This window comes from Lissotriton vulgaris, chromosome 9 (assembly GCF_964263255.1).
Source record: "Lissotriton vulgaris chromosome 9, aLisVul1.2, whole genome shotgun sequence".
Classification (NCBI taxonomy): domain Eukaryota; kingdom Metazoa; phylum Chordata; class Amphibia; order Caudata; family Salamandridae; genus Lissotriton; species Lissotriton vulgaris.
The window spans coordinates 69,325,263-69,353,241 of record NC_141697.1 but is presented as its reverse complement, the minus strand read 5'-3'; the positions used below and the strand labels follow the sequence as shown (position 1 = coordinate 69,353,241).

The 27,979-nt window shown below is 46.4% G+C and overlaps 1 protein-coding gene across 1 annotated transcript in view; it reads left to right on the top strand.

Moving 5' to 3' along the window:
* The first annotated feature begins 5,481 nt into the window (after positions 1 to 5,481).
* Positions 5,482 to 27,979, top strand: part of GALNT16 (polypeptide N-acetylgalactosaminyltransferase 16) — a 512,323-nt gene continuing 489,825 nt past the window's right edge. The window contains exon 1 of the mRNA XM_086937043.1: positions 5,482 to 6,586. Coding sequence (XP_086793169.1) covers positions 6,407 to 6,586 — 180 coding nt within the window. The 5' untranslated portion in view covers positions 5,482 to 6,406. The remainder of the gene's footprint in view (positions 6,587 to 27,979) is intronic.

Below are 27,979 nucleotides of genomic sequence, written 5' to 3'. Positions count from 1 at the left end.
AAAATAGTGGTTTGCATGAGGAGACAATACCGGAAGAAAAGATTAGTGAATAGAAGCAACTGTTTTACTGTTTTAGTGGACAATGGATACATACTTCTTGTACAGAGGCATTCTTTAATGAAGAAAGTTGTCTCCAGGATAAAAAATGTGTTCATGCTATTGATTAAAGAGGACAATGTTATCAAACAAAGAGTGGTAGTCCTATAGCAAAAGAGGTGATGGTATCTAGAAAAATTAAATAAGGTTTTGCAGAAAAGGTACACAGAAGATATAGTCAGGGTACTTTATACAAATGGAATTGTAGTAGTGTTTTTAGTATTAGACAGGAATCCATTGTGATATTAACTCAGATCTGCCATTGCAGTGTCTGTGGGCAGTCTCGTTCTGCCATGTCGACTTGGCAAGTGCACCCACTTGCCAAGCCCTAACCTTCCCTGTTCTTACATGTACATGTGAGTCACTCCTAAGGAAGGCCCAGGGTACCCCTGTGGGCAGAATGTATGTGAAAGATAGGACATGTGTTGATGTGTGTAACATGTTCTGATAGTGAAATACTGCCATTTGAATTTTTTACTATTGAAAGTCTATCTTTCCCATAAGAAAGAAAGGGGGGTTTACTTGCAACATTTTATGAGTATAACTGCCCATTAAAGCAAGATAAGTTGGGAAATTAAGTTTAGTATGCCTGAACTCAGAATATAAAGATGCATCTTTTAGTAAGGATAATTTTTACATTCTGTGTTTGAAAATATCTCTTTTAGAAAGTAGGTATGTTCTTTAACCCTGGGTGGAGTCGACCACTCCGCCCGCGGAGTGTGCGGAGATTTGCCTCTTTCGCATTCCACGGAGAACGTGGAGAAGGCAAATCTCCACACACTCGTAGCAGAGCGGAGGTGGCCAGCCCCTGCTTCCAACCCCCTATATTAACAATTAATTCTATGTGACAAAATTAAATTAAAACTACTTACCTGGGATGCGGCATCCCCGGGCTGCCCTCCTCCTCCTCGCTGTCTGGGTAATTCTTTAAGAAAACTGTGCATGTGCGCACACCTGCACATGCACAATTCTCGAAATGTGCAGGCCTTGTTTTCCATAAAGCAGAGTGTATGGTATTTAAAAGACTGAAGTGTAAAAGTTAAATGGTAAAAAAGTTCTTACAGTAGATAACACCCAGGCCTGTACCCTTCTCCCCCCCACCCCCGCCAGACCTGTGTCCGTCACAGTGGACCTCTTGTTGATATCACAGTATCTGGTCTTGCTCTACTGCCAAGACTTGCTTGACAGGCCTGCTTGAATTTTTCATATGACACTTGGGGAACACCTCAGAGGGACCTCCTCTGTCACAGGCAGATGTTAGCTGACACTTAGACAGGGCCCTCCTTTGTCTCCACAGCCAGTCAAGCCCCAATCACAGTGTACTTTTGTTGACATTACTGTATCACAGCCTTTTTGGTGGGTCTGCTGAGTTTACATACAACATTTGGGCTTACTTCAAAGGAAGGACATGGTATGCCAAACCAAAACACATTTTAGTTGCTGAAAGCTTAACTTTCTTTTATCATACAACTGTCTTTGAGGTTGTTGTGGATACAGAGACTGCCAAAAGTTACATTTTGGTGTTAGATGTGGGCGGAGACCAGGATTATCATAGTACACTACCAATGCACACCTAGCCCCCAGAGCTGAAGTTTAATGTGTCTGAAGACTTTGGTCATCTTGAAAATGACCCATTGGTTAAGGCAGAGCTTAATTTGAGCCAGTGATTTCCGGTGCTTGGAACTGGCACCTAATTGTCAAAACCAGCACATATGACAGTCTGCCACATGGTGACACTGTTTGTGTAATTTAGAAATGTGCACAACAACAGTTGTTTATTAATTCAATATATGAGTACCTGCCACCTAAGCCATTCCTATAGCTTTGGGGGGTCTGGAATAGTCTGAATTGGCATACAATTGTATAGGTACTGTCGTTGGCAGCGCTAGCAGGGGCAATGGGAGTTGCAGGCTGCATTGGCCTCCTGGCGAGGGCCCTGTCACTTATTTTTTTTTTCTTACAAATTAAGTACTTGGGGGCCTATTAGGAGGGACTGTCCGCAGGGGCAGCGGCGGTCCCTCCGTGCAGGTCACATCCTGTTATTTAACATTGCGGCGGGTGCTGCTTGAAGCAGCACACGCCGCAATGTTAAAATACCATGTTTTCCTTTGTGTGCACGAAGCTGCAGGCACCGTGTGGTGCCTGCCACTCCGTGCACGCAAAGGCAGGGGTACCATAGGTACCCCCATGTGCACCTCCCACCCCCCTTCACCCCTGGGGGCCCATAACGGGCCCCCAAAGAAAAGTCTGTATGCCTTTCCACGGCGGAAATGCTGCCGTGGAAAGGCATAGGACCGCTGCCATCCTAATATGGCTGGCGGTGTCTGATAGACACCGCCAGCCATGTTAGAGCTTTTCCGCCATGGTCGGAAGGCGACCGCAGTGGAAAAGCGGCGGACGGAAAAAAGATCTCCCAGCCATCCTAATCTGGCGGGGTGGCTTTTTTCTGTCCGCGTCGGTTAATCCGCATCCTCCGGGCCGGCGGTGGCTTCCGCCGGCCCGGAGGATGCAGATTAACCGCAATCCTAATGAGCCCCTTGGTTAGGGGATCTCCTAGGGTAATTGCGGCCCCCAAGCTAGTGCCAGGCATAAATGTGGCATCTCCAGGCACCCACTTCAGATCACTCCTGAACCTGCTGCCTGAGACACAAGAAGAGCCTAGAAGACAGGACCTGCTCTCCCTCCTGTACCCAGGACAAAGACGCACACTCCAAGGGTCATAAGGATGACCGCTGGCTCAAGCTACAGAGATGCAGCATGCTCCAAGAGGCTTTGATTGCATCTGCCTGCTATTCAGTGGCACCTGGACCGGACTCCACCTGACACTCGGTGCCTTCCCTAAGGGGCTTTAGAAGTGTACTCCTGTGGTAGAGTGGGACTTAACAGACTAAAGTCAGAATGTAAAATCTTTTGCCTGGGATGAGCCTGGTTGGTGTATCTGACCTACGCCTTATAGTAAGAATTAATATATAATTTTAGTTGGTTTAAATGCTGGAGGATATATTTTGATTTTGGACAATGCAATTAAAGTGCGACTTCAGAGGAGACGCCCCCCATTCTGAACCATGAAGCCCGACTCTATCCCACAGTTGCATAGTGGCCCTGTTTTAGGAGTGTCTTTGTGCTTACCTCCCGCATGTAAATACACTCTGCTTTTCTTACAGTGCAATCTCGCACACAAGATTCCCTCACTTCCCTTTAGAGAATTGCAGTGCTCACTATTGGGTGAGTATGATGAATGATTATTTTTTTGGAATGCGTAACATACATTCCCACTGATATATTTGTGAGTATGCTTGGTTAAGAGAATATCAAGGTGCAGCTGTTTTGAAATTAGTCACATTTTTCAATAAAATACATATCATCGTGTTTTGTTCCTACAGGGTTCCTCAATGAAAAAAGAATGTATATCTATAAGAGCCTGTGACTCACGCTTTTTTTTGCATGGAATGCATGCATGAAATGTGTACGGAGTTCTCTAGTACTAAAGAAGGTAATTGACCAGTTGTGGTACTTAGGTTGAAACATGTTGGCATCTTAAGTGTTCGGGTGAAACATTATCTTCTACCCTTATACTAGATCTTTTGAATTTATTTTGTACCACTGTAATCCACTAATAAAGAAAAGCTTATTTTGGTATATGTTTTGGGCCTCTGATATTGTCCTATGCAATTAATATCTAAGAACTCCCAATTTTTGGTTGAGTCCACTGGAGTGGTACCATCTTTCTCTGGTGTGGGGGTGGCCTATGATGATTCATACCATAATAAGTTATGGGTGATGCCACCTCTCACATATCTCCATATCAGCCTGTAAGACAGGACCGTTTCCACTCCTCAGAGCAGTTTTTAGGTCGAGCCTGGGCAGCCCATGCGTTGCTCTGCGAGGCTTGCTGAATTCAGGTAGTGGCTTGAAGTTCCACCCCTAATTTTCACTGTCTTATCTCGTTGTCCATATTAAACTGTGGCTGTTCATTTGTCAATAGGCTTCGTAGTACCGGCTTGTCTCATTTTGTAACCTCCAAGGGTGACACCCTCGTTACTAGTGTTGTTACTCAGTAGGCTTCACTTACATCCTCCGAGCACTATTTTCTCAAATAGCAGGCAGGACATGCTCTCTCCTAATACTTTTTATAGCACAAATGAATTTGCAATTCAATAGGTCTCGCATTTTCAAGAGATTAAGCTATTGGCTTTGTAAATGACAATGCCTTTTATTTATCTCTTTTTAAAACAACACATAAATAAAAAGGCATTGTCAGTTACAATGCCATTAGCTCAAACTCTCATAAATGCGGGACCTATTGCATTTCAAATGCTTGTTTCACTTGTATCTCTTCCAGTGCCTTTTCTGTCAGTACGCTGACGTACTTCAGACACTTTCTCTTAACTCTGCTTGGGTGAGTATATAATACAGATTGGAAGCATACATTTGGTCAACATCCTAACAGAAGTGCATTTCTGGACATGTTATATTTATACATTTTTAATGAACAGGTTCTCTTGCCACAGAAGGAATTGTCAGAGAATTTGCAACAAGGGCCTTTATGTTGAAATAAGTTTAGGAAAGCTGATGTAATGTGCTTTGTACTAAAATCTGTACAAACAGCGTGTTACTACATTCCTCTCAAGCCTCCCTTTGACGCCTGTAAACATCGTCAAACCTGCAAATGTTTCTTCTAAAGGTATTGGGTTTGTCCAATATGTGTAAAATATTGTCACTATTTTCTTGAGTTGGTTCTGAGTAGAAGTCCACTTCCAAAAGGTTTGAAGTATTCAGTCAGGCTCTATTGCTTGGTGTGTCAGAGGACACTGCCCAATACCACCACCCCCTCCAGTTCCGGTCTAGACGCGCCTTTGGTGAGACCCCATGGGCAGTGAAGCCTGAAGCGCAATAGGAGAAAGAATATACGAATGAAACTTCTGCTGTGTCCTACCCACCAGTCACAGGCTCCCTCGTGACGTGACTGACTCTGCCCCAGCCCTACCGCCTGGCTATAGTTCTCAGGCCTTTCCGGCCCCGGAGGTGAGCGCCCTGGACAGCAAGGTGTGCCCGTCCTGTGTCCAGCAGCCGGAGGGGCGCTAGGACCAGGGAGGCCTCCCTCCCGCCCCTGTTCTGCAGGACTGAGCAGGAGGAGAGGGATGGAGCTTAAACAGGCGGCTCAGCTGTGGCTGTGAGAGCCGGCCGGAGAGAGGAGAGGACGGGGGCGGAGCAGGCATCAGCTGCCTACAGAGCCCGGTGAACACACACACACATACAGCCAGGACAGTGTATCCATCACCGAGCGGCTCCCTCCCTGCCACACGCCAGGATCGCTCTCCCCATCACAGAGGAGGCTGCCTGCTCTCACACACCAGGACCCCCCCCTACACCATCAGCGGGGAGGCTGCCTGCTCTCACACACCACGACCACCCCTTCACCACGACCCAGGAGGCTGCCTTCACTCACACACCAGGACCCCTCTCCCCATCACCCAGGAGGCTGCCTCCTCTCACACACAGGACCCCCCCCCCCTTCACCATCACCCAGGAGGCTGCCTCCTCTCACACACAGGAACCCCCCCCCCCTTCACCATCACCCAGGAGGCTGTCTCCTCTCACTCACCAGGACCTCCGCCCCCTCGCCATCACCGAGCTTGCCTCTTCTCTGTTACACCGAGATCCGGTGTACCTCTCCATCACCCCGGAGGCTGCCTCCTCTCACACACCAGGACCCGGCTTCCCTCTTCACAGGCACCCAGCAGCAGCCTGGCACAGCAGGACTCTCCCTGCAACCGCTTCTCCATCTCCAGGTACCAGCACCGCCCAGCCCTCGGCACCCACCTCTTGCCTCAGCCGGGAGTCTGTGCCCACCCCCTGCTCCGTCCATGAGACTGCCACATCCAGGACTCTGCACTCCCCTCTTGCCTCAGCCGGGAGTCTGCGCCCACCCCCTGCTCCGTCCATGAGACTGCCACAAACAGGACTCTGCACTCCCCTCCTGCCTCAGACAGCCTTTGCGGAGACCTCCTGCCCTAGTCAAGATCCTGCCCCTTCGATGAACCTGCGCCCTCCGCCCGCCGCCTCCCGGACTCAGCGCCTTGCCCATCACCCTGCTGCCACCTTCAGGATTTTGCCCCCACCACCTGCCTAGTCCGGGAGCCCGGTACCTTCGGGATTGTTCGGGGCTTGTTGCCTCCCTCGCACAGGATTTTGGCTCGTTGGGCAGTCTGCCCTCACTTCCTGCCTAGTCCAGGATTTTGCCCGTTTTCCCTGCCTCTTCCAGGACTCCGAGGGAGCCCGCGCCTGGGACCCTCCAGCCCCCCGAAAGATGAGGAGGATCCGAGCTAATGCCATCGCCATCCTCACCGTGGCCTGGATTCTAGGCACTTTCTACTACTTGTGGCAGGACAACAAGCCCCCGTCCCCCGCAGCCTCCTTCCGGGGCGGACCCCGGGCCGCGGGGGCCCGGCTGGAGGCGCACCGCGAGGACCGGACCCTCCCGCTGATTGTGAGTACAAGGGAGAGGGGGGGCCTCACACACTAATACACACAAGCACACTCAGAACACGGGCCATGGGTCTTAGAATGAAAGATCAGGTTTCTATGTAGCTCCTAATAACGAGTGTGAACTTGTTTCTAAGCGCTCCAATCGTTAGTATATACATTTAAGCGCTCCCAGTGCTTGGTACTTGGTTTCTAGCCACGAACAGTTCTTGAGCCAACTTGTCTCTAAGCAGTTTCGGTCCATACAACTGGGTGTGCGGGGTTTCTAGGGGCAGCCGTGTCCCACTCTGAGAGCTGAGCTTGTTTCTAAGCAAACGGGTCTTTAATAATGCCACGGATGTGTTTCCAAGCACTGCCCGTCCTTAATCCTGGCAATAAGCATGTGCTCTAGGCAGAGCGACCCATAGTATCGAAGTGAGCTAGCTTCTAGGCGCTTTCAATCCTTAGTCGAGCGTACCTCGGTCTTTAGAGTTGAGGTGAGCATGTTAGTGCGAATATCGACCACACTCATCAGCCCCCCTGCAGCAACATACATGTAACATAAATAAGCAGAAAGACAACTTTTTGGTGGGAAAAATTGCTGCAGGCTTATTAGCATACCAAATATGCCAACATGGTGGGTTATTTTACAGGCGATCGAGACGGTGTTTCTAACCACACCCTACTCTCCCCTAAAACTGTGATGATTGTGCTTCTAAGCACTCCCACTTAGAACCAGGACAGAGCGACCATTTGTATTTTACCGTCTTGATGACGTGTTGACGCTCAGTAAAGAAAGCCCCCACCACTTTCTTCAGAGATGTTTGCGGACCTTGAAATGGAGCCCACAATCTGACAGAGTGTGTGTGTGTGTGTGGGGGGGGGGGGGGGGGGGGGGGAAGCTTAGTAGAACAATGGCTCATTTAGTCTTCAATTTAACATGAGGAAATGCAGAACTACAAGCACCAGAATGCAACGGGAAACATGGGCTGGATGAACTAATCACGCCTGACTAAAGACACGTTGAGATCATATCATATTCGTTCTGGTTGCTTTTCAGGGTGGGGGTCTGGAGAGGGGGTGTTGGTGTCTGGTAAATGCAGCACACCCCCCTCCTCCCCCCATCTCCCCCCATCTTGCACCCCCTTGCAGCCCAGAGGTGACCGTGGCTGCGGATCAGGACTTGTAGCAGGCGGGGATGGCGTGGAGACCGTGAGTGCACGTCTGACATTGATTCCTTTGTGTGTATATTTGAGAGTCCATACTGGTAACCATGACAACGTGTACAATGTGAGAAAGGCGCCAAGGAGACCAGGAAAACATGGATTAAGGGAGTTGCTGTTGGCTGGGAGGGAAGTGCGGCGGGCGAAAGGGGGGGCGGGGGGTCATAAGAACTCTTGTTCAAATAAAAGGGACAGGCCCTGCAAATGTTGCCTTTGTTTTTTTTTGTGGGGTGGGGAAAGGGTCCCTTATACAACACTAAAAGTGATCTCCCCGTGGCCCTTCTGTACCCCACGAATTCTGTTTTTTTTGGGTCTTTTTATCGATCATCACAGCGTTGTACTTCGGGTCAATAGGTCTCGTTACGTGAGTCTCGACTACAGTTCCCAGAGTGCACTTGCAGCGTTTTGTGTAATCTAAGCTATCTGTAGGCGCTAAAGCTATTGGAAAGGGGGTTGGTTTCCGCCGGTGGTGGGTGGGCGCATCTAAGAGCTTCTCCACCGAAGATTTCCTGCTGTAAGTACATTATATAACTTTTCTGATATATACTAGTAAAAAGTGTTTATATAGTGTTTGGTCGTGGCGTTTTCTGGCGCTACAGGTGAAATAAGAATACCAGCTTGCTTTATGCACGGTGCTTTCTACGAAGAGTATGCTGTTTCTTTGCACTAAGGGCGCTGTCTTGGCTTCAATATGCAAAATGCTTGTTTTTTTCTCTTTAATTCTGCATCTGCAGACATAACGTTCCTTTTACTCACCCCCTTCCAATGTCCACTTTCTTTTTATGCGGCCAGACTTTTCTGGGTGATCTCAGAATTGGCTAGGCGCAGCAGAGTACACTATACTGACACACACTCACTGAGAGGAAAAAAAACAGGAAAAAACCTCCCCGGGGGAGCAGCTGTTTCATTTCAGACGAATGGATGAACAAGCAAAGAGAGGCCGTGCTCGGACGCCTTTCGGGAAAAATAAATGTTCAGCCAGCCCGGTCTTTTTGTACATGCCTCGTCTCCGCTAATCCTGTTGCTAAACGCTCAGTTTTTGGCAGAGAAGCGAACAAACCAAGGTGCTGCGAGAAAAGACGATTTGCATACGGTCACACAATGAATTCAAGCTGGAAGCTGAGATCTGAGACGCAGGGTAGTACCACTAGACCGTGCCTGCCAGGGCACAGACAGGCAACTGATGTGTTCAGGATGTCATTGGAACCAGGAGAAAAATCAGGGAACTGGTGGTGTGATGACACGACACGACCGTCTGGTACTGTAATGCGCGAACATCTGCCGTGAAGGCCTGCGTCACTAGTACGCTCCTAAATGTAAACTTCGTGGAGCGCGCTACTTCAGCTTTCATCCTTCTGAGGCCGATAACTTCACCCAGATTAATATAGTATAACTTTGCGTGGGCGGGGGAAGCAATAACTGGTGCGCTGTGATCAAAAATGACGGGGTTCGGCTGATTTTTCGACACATTGTGACCAGCTGGGGACCCAACGGGACTGCGCGGCTCGGGAAAAGATCTGGAGCCCTGTCTGGGCTTAGGGTGACCCCCCCCCCCCCCCCCCGTTCGTGGAGTGAGAAGGAGCCGCGAGCAGGGTGTCTGCACCTGTGTAGTTTGGGCCTGCAGCTCCTTCCTGTAAAACTTGAATTTTATAAGAATTAAAAACAAAAGTTACCAAATCTCCTAACGCCAGGCAATTCCGGTCGCTGCAGTATGTTCTGGCGCAACTATGACGGATTCAGCCAAAAAATGCAGGCATCCGTTGAAGATTTTGAAATAACCCATCTCTTTGTAGCTCTCAGGCCTCTGTAAGAACGTCTTCCTCTCTAGGCCAGTCAGGTACCCACCAACTATCCATCCATCCGCTCTAGCCATCTTGACCCCCCCCCCCTCCATCACTCAACCTGCCTTCCCGTCTCAGTATCTCTTCCAGCCGGTCTGCCTGTCTCCTGGTCCATCCATCCAGCTATCCATCCTGTTGGTCTGTGTCTCAGCCCTCCATCCGTCCATCCATCCATCCAGTCGGTCTGCCTGTCTCCTTGTCCGTCCGTCCATCCAGGTGGTCTGCCTGTCTCCTGGTCCATCCATCCAGCCGGTCTGCCTGTCTCCTGGTCCATCCACCCAGCTATCCTTTCTGTTGGTCTGTGTCTCAGCCATCCATCCATGTATCCAGTTCATTCCTGTCCCCTGGCTTCCCTCTATACATCCAGCCGGTCTGCCTGTCTCCTGGTCCATCCACCCAGCTATCCATCCTGTTGATCTGCATTTCAGCCATCCATCCATGTATCCAGTTCATTCCTGTCCCTGCCTTCCCTCTATACATCCAGTCGGTCTACCTGCCTTTCGATCAATGACCCACCCATTCATCCACTTTTCCACCCATCATTTACCCTGTCGATCTATTTCTTTCTTGCAGCCGGTTCATCGTCCTCGCTCTCTAACTTGTTGACCCTTCATCCATCTGTGCTCCCGTCCACTCACTGTCCACCCAGCCGACTCTCACTCTGTTGCTGAAGATGAATCCTGCTGACCAGGGTTCGAATCCCAGCTCCAATACTTAACAATAAATCTGTGATTCTAGACAAACCACTTGACACCCACATGCCACCAATGATACATTACATTTCCGTGAAAAGCAGCAGAGTTTGTCCGAATTATGTCTGGTTTCCACTAGGCTCAGACCCAGCACAGCTCTCTGCAGAGACCCTCATGCTGTCTCTAAAGCGCCCTGATGCCCCTCGGAGCTTGGCTCACGCTATATTAATTACCTACAAAAAAAAATACATATATATATATATATATATATATATATATATATATATATATATATATATACATATATACATCGCCTGCCTGTCAGCACCTCCGCCTGCATCACCTGCCTGTCAGCCCCTCTGCCTGCATCACCTGCCTGTCGGCCCCTCTGTCTGCACGTCTCACTCTCCGTGTCTTGATGTAACCGCCATGCTGTTATAAACACTCAGATAGACGGTAAACCCCTCCACCGTTTCTGTGTCCGTCTTCCTGTTCCTGGACCCCCTGCTGCTACCTGCCCCCTGGCTGCGGGGTCTTCAAATGCCCTCCCTGTCTAGCCCTCTGCCCTGAGGGGCTTTCGAACTCCCCCCGAGGAGAGCGTATTCCCTCTCAGCATTGATACCTCTCGCCATTGCCCACCTCAAGCGCACTCGAACCCCCGCCTGACCCACGATCATTTTAAAAGCGCTCTCTGGTTAGCGCCGAAGCGCTTCCTGATGACGCTAAATACCTGGTTAGAGGATTCCCTTAACAAAGCTGCGATTCTCTCTATAGGACTCTTCCCCCAAGAGCACTCTCTGATTCCCCTCTCTAAACATGCTAACGCGTTCTAAAAGCGCTCTCTGCTGACTCTGGAGGAGTGATTAACCTATACATGCGCTGAGTGAATCTATCAACAAGCTTATTCATTCTTAAAGCGCTCTCTGCTTACTCTCAAGGTGTGATAAACCTAAACATGCGCTGAGTGAATCTATCAACAAGCCTATTCATTCTTAAAGCGCTCTCTGCTGACTCTCGAGGTGTGATTAACCTATACATGCGCTGAGTGAATCTATCAACAAGCTTATTCATTCTTAAAGCGCTCTCTGCTTACTCTGGAGGTGTGATAAACCTATACATGCGCTGAGTGAATCTATCAACATGCTTATTCATTCTTAAAGCGCTCTCTGCTTACTCTGGAGGTGTGATAAACCTAAACATGCGCTGAGTGAATCTATCAACAAGCCTATTCATTCTTAAAGCGCTCTCTGCTGACTCTGGAGGTGTGATTAACCTATACATGCGCTGAGTGAATCTATCAACAAGCTTATTCATTCTTAAAGCGCTCTCTGCTTACTCTGGAGGTGTGATAAACCTATACATGCGCTGAGTGAATCTATCAACATGCTTATTCATTCTTAAAGCGCTCTCTGCTTACTCTGGAGGTGTGATAAACCTAAACATGCGCTGAGTGAATCTATCAACAAGCCTATTCATTCTTAAAGCGCTCTCTGCTGACTCTGGAGGTGTGATTAACCTATACATGCGCTGAGTGAATCTATCAACAAGCTTATTCATTCTTAAAGCGCTCTCTGCTTACTCTGGAGGTGTGATAAACCTATACATGCGCTGAGTGAATCTATCAACATGCTTATTCATTCTTAAAGCGCTCTCTGCTTACTCTCAAGGTGTGATAAACCTAAACATGCGCTGAGTGAATCTATCAACAAGCCTATTCATTCTTAAAGCGCTCTCTGCTGACTCTGGAGGTGTGATTAACCTATACATGCGCTGAGTGAATCTATCAACAAGCTTATTCATTCTTAAAGCGCTCTCTGCTTACTCTGGAGGTTGATAAACCTATACATGCGCTGAGTGAATCTATCAACAAGCTTATTCATTCTTAAAGCGCTCTCTGCTTACTCTGGAGGTTGATAAACCTATACATGCGCTGAGTGAATCTATCAACAAGCCTATTCATTCTTAAAGCGCTCTCTGCTGACTCTGGAGGTGTGATTAACCTATACATGCGCTGAGTGAATCTATCAACAAGCTTATTCATTCTTAAAGCGCTCTCTGCTTACTCTCAAGGTGTGATAAACCTAAACATGCGCTGAGTGAATCTATCAACAAGCCTATTCATTCTTAAAGCGCTCTCTGCTGACTCTGGAGGTGTGATTAACCTATACATGCGCTGAGTGAATCTATCAACAAGCTTATTCATTCTTAAAGCGCTCTCTGCTTACTCTGGAGGTGTGATAAACCTATACATGCGCTGAGTGAATCTATCAACATGCTTATTCATTCTTAAAGCGCTCTCTGCTTACTCTGGAGGTGTGATAAACCTAAACATGCGCTGAGTGAATCTATCAACAAGCCTATTCATTCTTAAAGCGCTCTCTGCTGACTCTGGAGGTGTGATTAACCTATACATGCGCTGAGTGAATCTATCAACAAGCTTATTCATTCTTAAAGCGCTCTCTGCTTACTCTGGAGGTGTGATAAACCTATACATGCGCTGAGTGAATCTATCAACATGCTTATTCATTCTTAAAGCGCTCTCTGCTTACTCTCAAGGTGTGATAAACCTAAACATGCGCTGAGTGAATCTATCAACAAGCCTATTCATTCTTAAAGCGCTCTCTGCTGACTCTGGAGGTGTGATTAACCTATACATGCGCTGAGTGAATCTATCAACAAGCTTATTCATTCTTAAAGCGCTCTCTGCTTACTCTGGAGGTTGATAAACCTATACATGCGCTGAGTGAATCTATCAACAAGCTTATTCATTCTTAAAGCGCTCTCTGCTGACTCTGGAGGTTGATAAACCTATACATGCGCTGAGTGAATCTATCAACATGCTTATTCATTCTTAAAGCGCTCTCTGCTTACACTGGAGGTGTGATTAACCTATACATGCGCTGAGTGAATCTATCAACATGCTTATTCATTCTTAAAGCGCTCTCTGCTTACTCTCAAGGTGTGATAAACCTAAACATGCGCTGAGTGAATCTATCAACAAGCCTATTCATTCTTAAAGCGCTCTCTGCTGACTCTGGAGGTGTGATTAACCTATACATGCGCTGAGTGAATCTATCAACAAGCTTATTCATTCTTAAAGCGCTCTCTGCTTACTCTCAAGGTGTGATAAACCTAAACATGCGCTGAGTGAATCTATCAACAAGCCTATTCATTCTTAAAGCGCTCTCTGCTGACTCTGGAGGTGTGATTAACCTATACATGCGCTGAGTGAATCTATCAACAAGCTTATTCATTCTTAAAGCGCTCTCTGCTTACTCTGGAGGTGTGATAAACCTATACATGCGCTGAGTGAATCTATCAACATGCTTATTCATTCTTAAAGCGCTCTCTGCTTACTCTGGAGGTGTGATAAACCTAAACATGCGCTGAGTGAATCTATCAACAAGCCTATTCATTCTTAAAGCGCTCTCTGCTGACTCTGGAGGTGTGATTAACCTATACATGCGCTGAGTGAATCTATCAACAAGCTTATTCATTCTTAAAGCGCTCTCTGCTTACTCTGGAGGTGTGATAAACCTATACATGCGCTGAGTGAATCTATCAACATGCTTATTCATTCTTAAAGCGCTCTCTGCTTACTCTCAAGGTGTGATAAACCTAAACATGCGCTGAGTGAATCTATCAACAAGCCTATTCATTCTTAAAGCGCTCTCTGCTGACTCTGGAGGTGTGATTAACCTATACATGCGCTGAGTGAATCTATCAACAAGCTTATTCATTCTTAAAGCGCTCTCTGCTTACTCTGGAGGTTGATAAACCTATACATGCGCTGAGTGAATCTATCAACAAGCTTATTCATTCTTAAAGCGCTCTCTGCTGACTCTGGAGGTTGATAAACCTATACATGCGCTGAGTGAATCTATCAACATGCTTATTCATTCTTAAAGCGCTCTCTGCTTACACTGGAGGTGTGATTAACCTATACATGCGCTGAGTGAATCTATCAACATGCTTATTCATTCTTAAAGCGCTCTCTGCTTACTCTCAAGGTGTGATAAACCTAAACATGCGCTGAGTGAATCTATCAACATGCTTATTCATTCTTAAAGCGCTCTCTGCTTACTCTCAAGGTGTGATAAACCTAAACATGCGCTGAGTGAATCTATCAACATGCTTATTCATTCTTAACGCGCTCTCTGCTTACTCTCAAGGTGTGATAAACCTATACATGCGCTGAGTGAATCTATCAACAAGCCTATTCATTCTTAAAGCGCTCTCTGCTGACTCTGGAGGTGTGATTAACCTATACATGCGCTGAGTGAATCTATCAACAAGCTTATTCATTCTTAAAGCGCTCTCTGCTTACACTGAAGCAGTGATTAACCTATACATGCGCTGAGTGAATCTATCAACAAGCTTATTCATTCTTAAAGCGCTCTCTGCTTACTCTCAAGGTGTGATAAACCTAAACATGCGCTGAGTGAATCTATCAACATGCCTATTCATTCTTAAAGCGCTCTCTGCTGACTCTGGAGGTGTGATTAAACTATACATGCGCTGAGTGAATCTATCAACAAGCTTATTCATTCTTAAAGCGCTCTCTGCTTACTCTCAAGGTGTGATAAACCTAAACATGCGCTGAGTGAATCTATCAACATGCCTATTCATTCTTAAAGCGCTCTCTGCTTACTCTGGAGGTTGATAAACCTATACATGCGCTGAGTGAATCTATCAACATCCTTATTCATTCTTAAAGCGCTCTCTGCTTACTCTCAAGGTGTGATAAACCTATACATGCGCTGAGTGAATCTATCAACAAGCTTATTCATTCTTAAAGCGCTCTCTGCTTACTCTGGAGGTGTGATAAACCTATACATGCGCTGAGTGAATCTATCAACATGCTTATTCATTCTTAAAGCGCTCTCTGCTGACTCTGGAGGTGTGATTAACCTATACATGCGCTGAGTGAATCTATCAACAAGCTTATTCATTCTTAAAGCGCTCTCTGGTTACTCTGGAGGTGTGATTAACCTATACATGCGCTGAGTGAATCTAACATGCGCTGAGTGAATCTATCAACAAGCTTATTCATTCTTAAAGCGCTCTCTGCTTACTCTGGAGGTGTGATTAACCTATACATGCGCTGAGTGAATCTATCAACATGCTTATTCATTCTTAAAGCGCTCTCTGCTGACTCTGGAGGTGTGATTAACCTATACATGCGCTGAGTGAATCTATCAACATGCTTATTCATTCTTAAAGCGCTCTCTGCTTACACTGACAGAGTGATAAACCTATACATGCGCTGAGTGAATCTATCAACATGCTTATTCATTCTTAAAGCGCTCTCTGCTTACTCTCAAGGTGTGATTAACCTATACATGCGCTGAGTGAATCTATCAACAAGCCTATTCATTCTTAAAGCGCTCTCTGCTTACTCTGGAGGTGTGATAAACCTATACATGCGCTGAGTGAATCTATCAACAAGCTTATTCATTCTTAAAGCGCTCTCTGCTTACTCTGGAGGTGTGATAAACCTATACATGCACTGAGTGAATCTATCAACATGCTTATTCATTCTTAAAGCGCTCTCTGCTTACTCTCGAGGTGTGATAAACCTATACATGCGCTGAGTGAATCTATCAACAAGCCTATTCATTCTTAAAGCGCTCTCTGCTTACTCTGGAGGTGTGATAAACCTATATATGCGCTGAGTGAATCTATCAACATGCTTATTCATTCTTAAAGCGCTCTCTGCTTACACTGAAGCAGTGATTAACCTATACATGCGCTGAGTGAATCTATCAACAAGCTTATTCATTCTTAAAGCGCTCTCTGCTTACTCTGGAGGTGTGATAAACCTATACATGGGCTGAGTGAATCTATCAACATGCTCATTCATTCTTAAAGCGCTCTCTGCTTACACTGACAGAGTGATAAACCTATACATGCGCTGAGTGAATCTATCAACATGCTTATTCATTCTTAAAGCGCCCTCTGCTTACTCTGGAGGTGTGATAAACCTAAACATGCGCTGAGTGAATCTATCAACAAGCCTATTCATTCTTAAAGCGCTCTCTGCTGACTCTGGAGGTGTGATTAACCTATACATGCGCTGAGTGAATCTATCAACATGCTTATTCATTCTTAAAGCGCTCTCTGCTTACTCTGGAGGTGTGATTAACCTATACATGCGCTGAGTGAATCTATCAACAAGCTTATTCATTCTTAAAGCGCTCTCTGCTTACTCTGGAGGTTGATAAACCTATACATGCGCTGAGTGAATCTATCAACAAGCTTATTCATTCTTAAAGCGCTCTCTGCTTACTCTGGAGGTTGATAAACCTATACATGCGCTGAGTGAATCTATCAACAAGCTTATTCATTCTTAAAGCGCTCTCTGCTGACTCTGGAGGTGTGATTAACCTATACATGCGCTGAGTGAATCTATCAACAAGCTTATTCATTCTTAAAGCGCTCTCTGCTTACTCTGGAGGTGTGATAAACCTATACATGCGCTGAGTGTATCTATCAACATGCTTATTCATTCTTAAAGCGCTCTCTGCTTACTATGGAGGTTGATAAACCTATACATGCGCTGAGTGAATCTATCAACATGCTTGTTCATTCTTAAAGCGCTCTCTGCTTACACTGAAGGAGTGATTAACCTATACATGCGCTGAGTGAATCTATCAACATGCTTATTCATTCTTAAAGCGCTCTTTGCTTACACTGAAGGAGTTATTAACCTATACATGCGCTGAGTGAATCTATCAACATGCTTATTCATTCTTAAAGCGCTCTCTGCTTACTCTGGAGGTGTGATTAACCTATACATGCGCTGAGTGAATCTATCAACATGCTTATTCATTCTTAAAAAGCTCTCTGCTTACTCTGGAGGTGTGATTAACCTATAAATGCGCTGAGTGAATCTATCAACAAGCTTATTCATTCTTAAAGCGCTCTCTGCTTACTCTCAAGGTGTGATAAACCTAAACATGCGCTGAGTGAATCTATCAACATGCTTATTCATTCTTAAAGCGCTCTCTGCTTACTCTGGAGGTGTGATTAAACTATACATGCGCTGAGTGAATCTATCAACATGCTTATTCATTCTTAAAAGCTCTCTGCTTACTCTGGAGGTGTGATTAACCTATACATGCGCTGAGTGAATCTATCAACAAGCTTATTCATTCTTAAAGCGCTCTCTGCTTACTCTGGAGGTGTGATTAACCTATACATGCGCTGAGTGAATCTATCAACAAGCTTATTCATTCTTAAAGCGCTCTCTGCTTACTCTGGAGGTTGATAAACCTATACATGCGCTGAGTGAATCTATCAACAAGCTTATTCATTCTTAAAGCGCTCTCTGCTTACTCTGGAGGTGTGATAAACCTATACATGCGCTGAGTGAATCTATCAACATGCTTATTCATTCTTAAAGCGCTCTCTGCTTACTCTGGAGGTGTGATTAACCTATACATGCGCTGAGTGAATCTATCAACATGCTGATTCATTCTTAAAGCGCTCTCTGCTGACTCTGGAGGTGTGATAAACCTTTACATGCGCTGAGTGAATCTATCAACATGCTTATTCATTCTTAAAGCGCTCTCTGCTTACTCTGGAGGTGTGATAAACCTATACATGCGCTGAGTGAATCTATCAACATGCTTATTCATTCTTAAAGCGCTCTCTGCTTACTCTCAAGGTGTGATAAACCTAAACATGCGCTGAGTGAATCTAACATGCGCTGAGTGAATCTATCAACAAGCTTATTCATTCTTAAAGCGCTCTCTGCTGACTCTGGAGGTGTGATAAACCTATACATGCGCTTAGTGAATCTATCAACATGCTTATTCATTCTTAAAGCGCTCTCTGCTGACTCTGGAGGTGTGATAAACCTATACATGCACGAGTGAATCTATCAACATGCTTATTCATTCTTAAAGCGCTCACTGCTTACACTGAAGGAGTGATTAACCTATACATGCGCTGATTGAATCTATCAACATGCTTATTCATTCTTAAAGCGCTCTCTGCTTACTCTCAAGGTGTGATAAACCTAAACATGCGCTGAGTGAATCTAACATGCGCTGAGTGAATCTATCAACATGCTTATTCATTCTTAAAGCGCTCTCTGCTGACTCTGGAGGTGTGATAAACCTATACATGCGCTTAGTGAATCTATCAACATGCTTATTCATTCTTAAAGCGCTCTCTGCTGACTCTGGAGGTGTGATAAACCTATACATGCACGAGTGAATCTATCAACATGCTTATTCATTCTTAAAGCGCTCTCTGCTTACACTGAAGGAGTGATTAAACTATACATGCGCTGAGTGAATCTATCAACATGCTTATTCATTCTTAAAAAGCTCTCTGCTTACTCTCAAGGTGTGATAAACCTAAACATGCGCTGAGTGAATCTAACATGCGCTGAGTGAATCTATCAACATGCTTATTCATTCTTAAAGCGCTCTCTGCTTACTCTGGAGGTTGATAAACCTATACATGCGCTTAGTGAATCTATCAACATGCTTATTCATTCTTAAAAAGCTCTCTGCTTACTCTGGAGGTGTGATTAACCTATACATGCGCTGAGTGAATCTATCAACAAGCTTATTCATTCTTAAAAAGCTCTCTGCTTACTCTGGAGGTGTGATTAACCTATAAATGCGCTGAGTGAATCTATCAACATGCTTATTCATTCTTAAAGCGCTCTCTGCTGACTCTGGAGGTGTGATTAACCTATACATGCGCTGAGTGAATCTATCAACAAGCTTATTCATTCTTAAAGCGCTCTCTGCTTACTCTCAAGGTGTGATAAACCTAAACATGCGCTGAGTGAATCTATCAACATGCTTATTCATTCTTAAAGCGCTCTCTGCTTACTCTGGAGGTGTGATAAACCTATACATGCGCTGAGTGAATCTATCAACAAGCTTATTCATTCTTAAAAGCTCTCTGCTTACTCTGGAGGTGTGATTAACCTATACATGCGCTGAGTGAATCTATCAACATGCTTATTCATTCTTAAAGCGCTCTCTGCTTACTCTCAAGGTGTGATTAACCTATACATGCGCCGAGTGAATCTATCAACATGCTCATTCATTCTTGAAGCGCCCTCTGCTTACTCTGGAGGTGTGATAAACCTATACATGCGCTGAGTGAATCTATCAACAAGCCTATTCATTCTTAAAGCGCTCTCTGCTTACTCTGGAGGTGTGATTAACCTATACATGCGCTGAGTGAATCTATCAACAAGCCTATTCATTCTTAAAGCGCTCTCTGCTTACTCTGGAGGTTGATAAACCTATACATGCGCTGAGTGAATCTATCAACAAGCTTATTCATTCTTAAAGCGCTCTCTGCTTACTCTGGAGGTGTGATAAACCTATACATGCGCTGAGTGAATCTATCAACATGCTTATTCATTCTTAAAGCGCTTTCTGCTTACTCTCAAGGTGTGATAAACCTAAACATGCGCTTAGTGAATCTAACATGTGCTGAGTGAATCTATCAACATGCTTATTCATTCTTAAAGCGCTCTCTGCTGACTCTGGAGGTGTGATAAACCTATACATGCGCTTAGTGAATCTATCAACACGCTTATTCATTCTTAATGTGCTCTCTGCTTACTCTGGAGGTGTGATTAACCTATACATGCGCTGAGTGAATCTATCAACACGCTTATTCATTCTTAAAGCGCTCTCTGCTGACTCTGGAGGTGTGATAAACCTATACATGCACGAGTGAATCTATCAACATGCTTATTCATTCTTAAAGCGCTCTCTGCTTACACTGAAGGAGTGATTAACCTATACATGCGCTGATTGAATCTATCAACATGCTTATTCATTCTTAAAGCGCTCTCTGCTTACTCTGGAGGTGTGATAAACCTATACATGCGCTGAGTGAATCGATCAACATGCTTATTCATTCTTAAAAAGCTCTCTGCTTACTCTCAAGGTGTGATAAACCTAAACATGCGCTGAGTGAATCTAACATGCGCTGAGTGAATCTATCAACATGCTTATTCATTCTTAAAGCGCTCTCTGCTGACTCTGGAGGTGTGATTAACCTATACATGCGCTGAGTGAATCTATCAACATGCTGATTCATTCTTAAAGCGCTCTCTGCTTACTCTGGAGGTGTGATAAACCTATACATGCGCTTAGTGAATCTATCAACATGCTTATTCATTCTTAAAGCGCTCTCTGCTGAATCTGGAGGTGTGATAAACCTATACATGCGCGAGTGAATCTATCAACATGCTTATTCATTCTTAAAGCGCTCTCTGCTTACACTGAAGGAGTGATTAACCTATACATGCGCTGAGTGAATCTATCAACATGCTTATTCATTCTTAAAGCGCCCTCTGCTTACTCTGGAGGTGTGATAAACCTAAACATGCGCTGAGTGAATCTATCAACAAGCCTATTCATTCTTAAAGCGCTCTCCGCTTACTCTGGAGGTGTGATTAACCTATACATGCACTGAGTGAATCTATCAACATGCTTATTCATTCTTAAAGCGCTCTCTGCTTACACTGAAGGAGTGATTAAACTATACATGCGCTGAGTGAATCTATTAACAAGCTTATTCATTCTTAACGCGCTCTCTGCTTACTCTGGAGGTTGATAAACCTATACATGCGCTGAGTGAATCTATCAACATGCTTATTCATTCTTAAAGCACTCTCTGCTTACTCTGGAGGTTGATAAACCTATACATGCGCTGAGTGAATCTATCAACATGCTTATTCATTCTTAAAGCGCTCTCTGCTTACTCTGGAGGTGTGATAAACCTATACATGCGCTGAGTGAATCTATCAACATGCTTATTCATTCTTAAAGCGCTCTCTGCTTACTCTGGAGGTGTGATAAACCTATACATGCGCTGAGTGAATCTATCAACATGCTTATTCATTCTTAAAGCGCTCTCTGCTTACTATGGAGGTTGATAAACCTATACATGCGCTGAGTGAATCTATCAACATGCTTGTTCATTCTTAAAGCGCTCTCTGCTTACTCTCAAGGTGTGATAAACCTATACATGCGCTGAGTGAATCTATCAACATGCTTATTCATTCTTAAAGCGCTCTCTGCTTACTATGGAGGTTGATAAACCTATACATGCGCTGAGTGAATCTATCAACAAGCTTATTCATTCTTAAAGCGCTCTCTGCTTACTCTGGAAGTTGATAAACCTATACATGCGCTGAGTGAATCTATCAACAAGCTTATTCATTCTTAAAGCTCTCTCTGCTTACTCTGGAGGTTGATAAACCTATACATGCGCTGAGTGAATCTATCAACAAGCTTATTCATTCTTAAAGCGCTCTCTGCTTACTCTGGAGGTGTGATAAACCTATATATGCGCTGAGTGAATCTATCAACATGCTTATTCATTCTTAAAAAGCTCTCTGCTTACTCTGGAGGTGTGATAAACCTATACATGCGCTTTAAAAATTGTTGCTCTTGTGTGGTGTCACGAATCTGATCTGTTGCACTTGGAAAAGCGAAAGCGCCCTACCTGATTGAGCGCCCTTCCTAGCGCTTCCAGCCGCCGCCGCCATCAACAACGGCGTGCACGCTGACTCCGCCCCTTTTCGAGGCCACGCCCCCTTGCCTGGATATATACCGCTGATTTTCGAGCGGCTTACAGAAACCCCTGACCCAGGTCCTGAGGCGGAAGCCGGGACACTGGAGGTACTCTGCATTGTGTGTTTTTAAAAATTGTTGCTCTTGTGTGGTGTCACGAATCTGATCTGTTGCACTTGGAAAAGCGAAAGCGCCCTACCTGATTGAGCGCCCTTCCTAGCGCTTCCAGCCGCCGCCGCCATCAACAACGGCGTGCACGCTGACTCCGCCCCTTTTCGAGGCCACGCCCCCTTGCCTGGATATATACCGCTGATTTTCGAGCGGCTTACAGAAACCCCTGACCCAGGTCCTGAGGCGGAAGCCGGGACACTGGAGGTACTCTGCATTGTGTGTTTTTAAAAATTGTTGCTCTTGTGTGGTGTCACGAATCTGATCTGTTGCACTTGGAAAAGCGAAAGCGCCCTACCTGATTGAGCGCCCTTCCTAGCGCTTCCAGCCGCCGCCGCCATCAACAACGGCGTGCACGCTGACTCCGCCCCTTTTCGAGGCCACGCCCCCTTGCCTGGATATATACCGCTGATTTTCGAGCGGCTTACAGAAACCCCTGACCCAGGTCCTGAGGCGGAAGCCGGGACACTGGAGGTACTCTGCATTGTGTGTTTTTAAAAATTGTTGCTCTTGTGTGGTGTCACGAATCTGATCTGTTGCACTTGGAAAAGCGAAAGCGCCCTACCTGATTGAGCGCCCTTCCTAGCGCTTCCAGCCGCCGCCGCCATCAACAACGGCGTGCACGCTGACTCCGCCCCTTTTCGAGGCCACGCCCCCTTGCCTGGATATATACCGCTGATTTTCGAGCGGCTTACAGAAACCCCTGACCCAGGTCCTGAGGCGGAAGCCGGGACACTGGAGGTACTCTGCATTGTGTGTTTTTAAAAATTGTTGCTCTTGTGTGGTGTCACGAATCTGATCTGTTGCACTTGGAAAAGCGAAAGCGCCCTACCTGATTGAGCGCCCTTCCTAGCGCTTCCAGCCGCCGCCGCCATCAACAACGGCGTGCACGCTGACTCCGCCCCTTTTCGAGGCCACGCCCCCTTGCCTGGATATATACCGCTGATTTTCGAGCGGCTTACAGAAACCCCTGACCCAGGTCCTGAGGCGGAAGCCGGGACACTGGAGGTACTCTGCATTGTGTGTTTTTAAAAATTGTTGCTCTTGTGTGGTGTCACGAATCTGATCTGTTGCACTTGGAAAAGCGAAAGCGCCCTACCTGATTGAGCGCCCTTCCTAGCGCTTCCAGCCGCCGCCGCCATCAACAACGGCGTGCACGCTGACTCCGCCCCTTTTCGAGGCCACGCCCCCTTGCCTGGATATATACCGCTGATTTTCGAGCGGCTTACAGAAACCCCTGACCCAGGTCCTGAGGCGGAAGCCGGGACACTGGAGGTACTCTGCATTGTGTGTTTTTAAAAATTGTTGCTCTTGTGTGGTGTCACGAATCTGATCTGTTGCACTTGGAAAAGCGAAAGCGCCCTACCTGATTGAGCGCCCTTCCTAGCGCTTCCAGCCGCCGCCGCCATCAACAACGGCGTGCACGCTGACTCCGCCCCTTTTCGAGGCCACGCCCCCTTGCCTGGATATATACCGCTGATTTTCGAGCGGCTTACAGAAACCCCTGACCCAGGTCCTGAGGCGGAAGCCGGGACACTGGAGGTACTCTGCATTGTGTGTTTTTAAAAATTGTTGCTCTTGTGTGGTGTCACGAATCTGATCTGTTGCACTTGGAAAAGCGAAAGCGCCCTACCTGATTGAGCGCCCTTCCTAGCGCTTCCAGCCGCCGCCGCCATCAACAACGGCGTGCACGCTGACTCCGCCCCTTTGAGGCCACGCCCCCGAAGTCACCCATAAATGTGCCTGTACAGGACGCGCAGCGGACGAGCGCAGCGGGAGCGCCGTTTGCGCGCCGAAGGCGCGCCTAAGGCAAGCCCGTCTGTGCCCGTCCGGGCCCAGACGGCCCTAGGCCCTGTTACTCTGTCGGTCAACCCTCAGGAACGAGTAACATATACACCGGAGGCATTACGCGCCCTACGACCTAAAATTTCACTTGCCTGTCACCACTCCCTCAGTGCAGGGAAGGCATTCACAAACTGTCCTCGGTGCAATCCTATCCCCAGTTTCAAACCGACCACATTTGCACTGAAGTTGGGACTTCTTAATTGCCGCTCCCTCCCCAAACACGCTACCGAAATGAATCTCCTGATCCAGAATCAGGAGCTCGATCTACTATTCATTACGGAAACGTGGCTTTCTGATAACACCGACTCTGACGTTGTCACGGCCCTTCCCACGGGTTATCTCTGTCAAGCACTAAATAGACCTAAAGGGAGAGGAGGCGGGATAGCTATAATCCACAGGGAACAATACCCCTGTCGGATGACTAACGCCGGCATTGGGGATTGTGAGAGCGGACAATTCACCATCCAAATTTCCTCTGCTCTTACCCTAGCAGGGCTTCTGATCTATCGCCCCCCAGGGGCCATAGGTAACTTTATCAACGCCATTTTTGAATCTGTGTCCCAACTAGCTTCCTCTACCTCCAATTTTCTCATAGTAGGTGACCTCAACGTCCACTTCTTGGACCCCATGGACCGAGCAGCCTCGGACATTAAACGTGATCTAAACTCTCTAAAGATCCTTTTAATGAATAATGAGCCTACCCATAACAAGGGCCACCTACTGGACCCCATCCTTACCGATATAACAACGGTAACAACTAACGTACCCGTGCCCCTCCCATGGACGGATCACTTTCTGGTCCCTTTCTCCTGGGAAATCCCTCTACCCACGCACTCGATTCCTAAAACCCAGATCTCCGACCGACAATGGCGAAAATTATCTCCTGAGAAATGGGCTGCCTCTCTGGCAGAATCCATCCCCGAGCTTTCCTCTGACCCCAATACAGCTGATAAACAATTCAACGATTGGATCACCTTATCCCTTGACACGATGCTCCCGAAAATTACCACCCTCAAACAAACCAAAAGAATACCCCCGGCTGGATGGTACACCCCAGAGCTCAAAGCTCTGCGCCAAGAGTGCAAAAAAACCGAACGCTCCTGGAGGCGTGATAAAACAGACACCAAAAAAAACATCTACTCTATTTCCCTCCTGACCTACAAAACCGCCATTGTTAAAACCAAACGCTTGTTCTTTCAGGAGAGAATAGAAAAGGCGGGAGGCTCCAGTAAGGAAGCATATTCCATCCTCAAAGAGCTCTCAAAACCCCCAGAACAGGGACTAGGATCTCCTTCTGATCCGAAACTGGACCAGGAGAAGTGCCAAAAATTGGCCAATTTTTTCCATGACAAAATTCAAGCTATCATGGAATCAATTCCCCCCTCTAGCCCGGAGGAAGAAATCGATCACTCACATCCTTCCACCTGTCTGTCCACTTGGGGCCAGGTCACGATAGACGAGGTGAGAAACACGTTTAACTCTATGAAGAGCGGCTCCCCTAGGGACCCTGCTCCCTTACGGATCTTCAAGGAGGTAGTCCAAACCATCATTCCCTCCCTTACCCAGCTGATTAACACCTCACTGCAACAGGGAACTGTCCCCACGAGCTGGAAGAAGGCTGTGGTAAAAGCCCTTCTGAAGAAACCGACGCTCGATCCGGAGAACTTAGCTAACTACAGGCCCATCTCATTACTCCCAGGAGTTAGTAAAATCGCAGAAAAGTTAGTCAATAGGAAACTCTCGCAGTTTCTAGAGGCCAATGACAAATTAAAAAGTTCCCAGACGGGCTTCCGACCAGGACAGGGCACGGACATCGCCCTCCTGGCTGCGGTTGAGGAGGCCAGAGCACTATTGGATGGGGGAGGATCAGTGGCAGTGATCCTCCTCGACCTTAGTGCGGCGTTCGACACCGTTGACCACCAACTCCTCATCAACAGACTGGCTAAAGTTGGAGTGGAAGGTACAGCCTTAGCATGGCTTTCATCCTTCCTGGCCCAACGCTCTTACCAGATCTGGGAGAAGAACGCTCGCTCCTCCGAAATACCCCTCCAATGTGGCGTGCCACAGGGCTCTTCCTTGAGCCCTACATTATTTAATATCTACATGTCCACATTGGAGGAGGTCATCACCCCATTCGGAGTGAGCGTCGTCAGCTATGCTGACGACACCCAGTTAGTGGTATCCCTGTCCCACCCTAACCAACAGAAAGCCGATCTTTTTAACTGCCTTACGCAGGTCCATGGTTGGATGAATAAATCGGCCCTAAAACTTAATGGGACTAAAACCGAGGTCCTTATACTTGGCCCCAAAGGAACCTCACTCCCCATGGACAGCTGGCCAAACTGTCTGGGTCCTCCCCCTGACCCTAAACCAGAAGTGAAAAGTCTGGGTGTCTGGATTGACTCTGATCTTACTTTCGCTTCGCAGGCAAAAAAGGTGGCAGGGACCTGCTTTGGTCTCTTAAAATCTCTGAGGAAAGTCCTGCCCCTTCTTCCCCCCAAATCCCAGAAACTATTAATTCAAGGTCTCCTAATATCGAGACTGGATTATAGTAATGTGATGTATCTGGGTGCTCCCGAGTCAACTCTTACCACATTACAGAGAATCCAGAACACCGCTGCCCGGATCATCACAAACACCCCGGCCAGATCGTCCGCTAAACCAGCCCTCAAACTCCTTCATTGGCTCCCCATTAGAGAGAGAGTCAAATTCAAAGCCCTGTGTCTTGTTCACAAAACACTGCATAACCAGGGCCCCCCAGTCCTCAGTAAACTCATTACCCCCTACACACCCTCCAGATCCCTTCGGTCTAACGTGGAAAACCTTGTTAATACTCCCAGATTTAGGAAAACCCGATCAGGAGGAAGACGGTTCTCGGTACAAGCCGCTCGTCTTTGGAATTCTCTCCCTCATGACCTGCGACTTGAGCCACAATACCTGCGTTTCAGGAAGCGGCAAAAAACACACCTCTTCCCATAAACTTTGTCTCTCCGATCTTCGCTCCTGTTTTCTCTCTTGTTTTTGCCCCGCGTGCTCCTCAGATCTGGTTAAGTTAGGGTTTCGTTAGCGCTGGGATACCCCCGGGTGACTATCGCGCTCTATAAAATAAAATAATAATAATAATAATAATAGTGAATCTATCAACATGCTTATTCATTCTTAAAGCGCTCTCTGCTGAATCTGGAGGTGTGATAAACCTATACATGCGCGAGTGAATCTATCAACATGCTTATTCATTCTTAAAGCGCTCTCTGCTTACACTGAAGGAGTGATTAACCTATACATGCGCTGAGTGAATCTATCAACATGCTTATTCATTCTTAAAGCGCTCTCTGCTGACTCTGGAGGTGTGATTAACCTATACATGCGCTGAGTGAATCTATCAACAAGCTTATTCATTCTTAAAGCGCCCTCTGCTTACTCTGGAGGTGTGATAAACCTAAACATGCGCTGAGTGAATCTATCAACAAGCCTATTCATTCTTAAAGCGCTCTCCGCTTACTCTGGAGGTGTGATTAACCTATACATGCACTGAGTGAATCTATCAACATGCTTATTCATTCTTAAAGCGCTCTCTGCTTACACTGAAGGAGTGATTAAACTATACATGCGCTGAGTGAATCTATTAACAAGCTTATTCATTCTTAACGCGCTCTCTGCTTACTCTGGAGGTTGATAAACCTATACATGCGCTGAGTGAATCTATCAACATGCTTATTCATTCTTAAAGCACTCTCTGCTTACTCTGGAGGTTGATAAACCTATACATGCGCTGAGTGAATCTATCAACATGCTTATTCATTCTTAAAGCGCTCTCTGCTTACTCTGGAGGTGTGATAAACCTATACATGCGCTGAGTGAATCTATCAACATGCTTATTCATTCTTAAAGCGCTCTCTGCTTACTCTGGAGGTGTGATAAACCTATACATGCGCTGAGTGAATCTATCAACATGCTTATTCATTCTTAAAGCGCTCTCTGCTTACTATGGAGGTTGATAAACCTATACATGCGCTGAGTGAATCTATCAACATGCTTGTTCATTCTTAAAGCGCTCTCTGCTTACTCTCAAGGTGTGATAAACC